General features: G+C 54.1%; 1 protein-coding gene across 1 annotated transcript in view; it reads left to right on the forward strand.

The window, feature by feature from the left end:
• The window catches only part of OTOF (otoferlin), a 134566-nt gene that overhangs the window by 113081 nt on the left and 17090 nt on the right, over positions 1-4395 (forward strand). Inside the window, exons 27-30 of the mRNA XM_009890366.1 lie at positions 690-809; positions 1906-2067; positions 2361-2523; positions 3461-3591. Of these exons, the coding sequence (XP_009888668.1) occupies positions 690-809; positions 1906-2067; positions 2361-2523; positions 3461-3591 (576 nt within the window). The remainder of the gene's footprint in view (positions 1-689; positions 810-1905; positions 2068-2360; positions 2524-3460; positions 3592-4395) is intronic.

Consider the following 4395-nt stretch of genomic DNA (forward strand, 5'->3'; position numbering starts at 1 on the left):
TGACCCAGAGTCCCCCCCCAGCTCTCCTGGAGCCCCTTTAGGCGCTGGAAGGGGCTCTGAGGTCTCCCCTTTTTGGCCTTCTCTTCTCCAGGCTGAACCCCCCCAACTCTCCCAGCCTGTCCTCCCAGCAGAGGGGCTCCAGCCCTCCCAGCATCTCCGGGGCCTCCTCTGGCCCCGCTCCACCAGGTCCATGTCTCTCCTGTGCTGAGGCCCCCGAGCTGGAGGCAGCACTGCAGGGGGGTCTCCCCAGAGCAGAGCGCAGCAGAGGGGCACAATCCCCCCTCGCCCTGCTGGCCATGCCTGGGCTGAGGTCTTGGACCATTTCTGCATCTCTTCACTCCCAGCCCAGTCAGGTATAACTCTTTGCAGGAGGAAGAGGAACAGCTCTGGGGTTGGGGTGCGTTGGTGGGCTGAGAAGTTTGCTTTGCTGCTGGGTCTGTCCTGTGTGGAAGCTCAGCACTGCCCAGCACCTTCTGCTGATGCGTACGCCTTTTCCCAAAGTACCTGCATGGGACAACCAGCTGGATGCCCACCAACCCTTGTTGCCCCTGCACCCTCTGAGACAACGCAGACCCGGTGTAGGAGACCAGGGTGTGCCAGTTACAGCTGAGACCCACAAAAACCTGCTTCCCAGCAGCTGAGCACCATCTCAGAGGAACAGATCCTAACCCATGCTGCATCTCTTCCAGATTGGCCCCGGGGGCAAGTCAGACCTGCCCCCGATTGACGGCCCCACAGACATGGACCGTGGCCCCATCCTGCCGGTGCCACTGGGGATTCGGCCGGTGCTGAGTAAATACAGAGTGGAGGTAATTGCCTTGGAGCAGCAAATTTTAATGTTGAGCATAGTGTGGGGCAGGAGAGCCTGTCCGTGGGTGTTTGAAGGTGGGGAGGGATCTCTGAGGCTCTGGTGACTAGCTGGGGAGTAGGATCTGTCTGTACTAGTTGCACAGGGAGCGAGGCTGCGGCAGCCCTAAAAGAACAGGGAACTCAATCGCTCCTTGATGTCTTAAATGTGGGCACCGTAGCAAGTAAATGGCACTACTAGAGACAGATACATGCCATACATCTCCACCAGAAGCAGTCACATAGGTCAGGTGAGCTGCATCCCACCAACTCCAGGCATCAAGGGCAGGATGCCTCTCATGTATCTGTAGATACCTAAAGGGTGATGCATCCAATCAATGTCCCTCTCCCTTGGCTGTCTCGGTAGACGGTGGTGATCCAGGCAATACAGCCAGTGACGTTCAGTGCACGATTCAGCCATGGTTATAGGTATCTCTGCTCAGGTGAGATGCTGCTGACCAGATCTGCAGGTCTCTAAAGGGATCCTAGCTCCTGGTCTTCCAGACATTTGCATCTGGTTAAATAACTCGTATTCCTCTGCTGTGCAAGGTGAATACAGCCATGGGGAATCAGGCGGTGGAAAAATCTCAGTTCAGGGGAACTTTTGATCATGGCGGCGGTCTGTTATCCCAAGAAGGGAGAGGCAAGTTTCCCCAGTGATACTGATATCATTGTGACAAAATGATGCCAGTGCTGAACCAAGGGCCACTGTGGATGGACAAAGCTGGTCTGGCCCAGCTCTGTGGAGTCCCATGGGAGAAAAAGTCTAGAAAGGCAGAAAAGGGAGTCAAGGGCAGCAGGTTGGAGATCTTAAGCTACTGCAGTTCAGGTGTGGAGTGGAGTATATGGGGTGTCAGAGTGAGACTGTGCTGCAGCCCTGAGCCACATGGAGGAGGAGAAGATACCTCAGGGATCCACCACTGCACAGGCAATGGCATTTGCCGTTCAGTCACTGCTCTTGGGGGTTATGGAGAACCAACTCCTTTGACTCCAGTCTGGCTCCAGCTAGGGGCAGTCCCTCTCACATTCATGCTCTTCCTTCTCCTCCTCCTGCCCTAGATCTTGTTTTGGGGGCTGAGGGATCTGAAGAGAGTGAACCTGGCCCAGGTGGACCGGCCTCGTGTGGACATTGAGTGTGCTGGGAAGGGCGTCCAGTCATCCCTCATCCAGAACTATAAGAAAAACCCCAACTTCAGCACTTTGGTCAAGTGGTTCGAAGTGGTGAGTGTTTCCTCTTCCCCCTGAGCCTTCAGCTGAAACCCACATTTTCTGGAGCCCAAACCATGGTTCCCAACCCTTTGCTTCAGTTTTCCCACAGCAATGCGAGACGTGAGCTCCATCCCAGTTGGTGATGGCCTTCCTCTGAGGGCTCCCAAGCCATGTGGGAGCTGCTCCAGACATCTTCCTCCAACACGATCCCTGGTTTAGTCCCTACTGGCCTTTCCAACCACCAAAGCAGACATCCCACAGCCCACACCCAGCCCTTGATAACCAGCACAACCTTTGCTTCCCAGGACCTCCCGGAGAATGAGCTGCTCCATCCACCCCTCAACATCCGGGTGGTGGACTGCCGGGCTTTCGGGCGTTACACCCTGGTGGGGTCCCACGCCGTCAGCTCCCTCCGAAAGTTCATCTACCGCCCACCAGATAAGAAAGCCCAGCACTGGAATATGACAGGTACCAAGCTTGGGCCAGGGGGACCTGGCTGGTATGGTTCATTGGTGTGGCATTGCACATGGAGACGAGAGAGATGGGTAGAGAACTGTAGGGACTATGGGATATCGCCTGCTTGTTGGTTAAGCAAGCAGCAATTCAGGGTTTGGGTCGAGGGGGTGTGAAGGCACAGGGTGAGGCCATGATTCCCCTTTGATTTTTTGATCTGTGGGTCTCACTGCGATAACTGGGTGCTCCCCCTGATACTTGTAAGAGAAGAAAGGCATCACCTCTAACGTCTGTGCGGCTTCATGGCCCTACACTCCTCAAATGCTCCTCAAGCCTGGGAGATGAATTTGCCATGTTCCGTGCCTGCTGCTGCTATCATTTGAGTAAAGAGTAAAAAAGTAAAAGCTACAGATTGAGGCCACCCCCTCAATCCCAACCACCACTCCATCTACCAGCACCCACAGCAAAAACCATCACAAACCCACTTTCCCTGCACCTAGCACAGCAGCCAAGGGCTTGGTGAACCATGGGAATTGCTCATCTCCTCCCAGTCCTTGGTGGAAGTGGAGGAACCCTCGGCTGTGCAGAGACAGGAGGTCTCGGGGAGGGTTGCCAAGGGCCCTCCCTGATTCCAGCCAGAGGTCTGGACCTGTGGTTGCGTCCATGCCAGCTGATACTTTCAGGGCAATTACCTTCTCTGCATCTTCTCCCCTGGAGGCTGCTGAAAGTGCAAAAAACCCAGTCTTTTCTCATAATCTATTTTCCTTTGCTATGGAAGGCGGTTTAAATCATGCTATAAAGGTCTGTGCTCATTTCCTCCACTCTTCTTCTCTGACCGAGGTGGTCACACATCACTCCTGCATGAATCCTGTAGGATCTCACCTGATCCCTCAGTTTCTCCTCTACACTATCCTCCTCTCTTGTTCTTTCTCTTTCTCTGTCCTCTGTCCAGCTAAATACATCAACGGCTATCTGGCAATGGCCAACGGGGCCCATCGCTCTCGCCCCACAGGGGAGATCGTTGTCAATATGGAACCTGAGGTTCCCATCAAGAAGATGGAGACGATGGTGAAGCTGGAAGCTGTGAGTATCCGTATGTCAGCACCACTTCAATGTCTCTTTCGGCACTGAATTGCCAATCTTTGAGGGATTCCACCCAAACAGAGTATGCCTTGTCCTGTTGAACATGGAGTTGGGATGATGCCTGGGATGAAGGGAGAGGGACTTTTTACAAGGGCATGTAGCGATAGAAGAAGGAGCAACGGCTTCAAACTGGAAGAGGGGAGATTGAGATGAGGGGTTAGGAGGAAATTTTTCCCTGTGCGGGTGGTGATCCCCTGGGGCAGGTTGCCCCGAGAAGCTGTGGCTGCCCCATCCCTGGAGGTGTTCAAGGCCAGGTTGGACGGGGCTTGGAGCAACCTGGGCTGGTGGGAGGTGTCCCTGCCCAGGGCAGGGCGTTGGAACTAGATGATCTTCAAGGTCCCTTCCAACCCAAACCATTCTATGATTCCATGAAGTGCTTTGGGTCATTGTCACTCCTACAAATTGACCTCTTTCTGTCCTCTCTGAAATTAGCTGGTGCTCATTGCCCAGGAAAGGACTGTCCTGGGCTATGCAAATCAAAAAGCTTTATGTTTTCCTTCAAAATCAGTCAGATGGGAATGAGCACCCACGAGCACAAGGCCTATCCCTGTCCGTGACCAACACAGACATGAGCGACCCATCAGAAATCCCCTGCCCACACCGATCCTGTCCTTTCGAAGCACTGCACACCGCACGGTCGCTGCAAGCCACCAGGGTCACACAGATTTCCTGGGTGCATTTTTCCTTTCTACAATGGTTTCGAGACATTCAGATGGCTGCGTCAGCTCTTAGAAGTTACATGTT

This window comes from Charadrius vociferus, unplaced genomic scaffold, assembly GCF_000708025.1.
Source record: "Charadrius vociferus isolate BGI_N301 unplaced genomic scaffold, ASM70802v2 scaffold647, whole genome shotgun sequence".
Classification (NCBI taxonomy): domain Eukaryota; kingdom Metazoa; phylum Chordata; class Aves; order Charadriiformes; family Charadriidae; genus Charadrius; species Charadrius vociferus.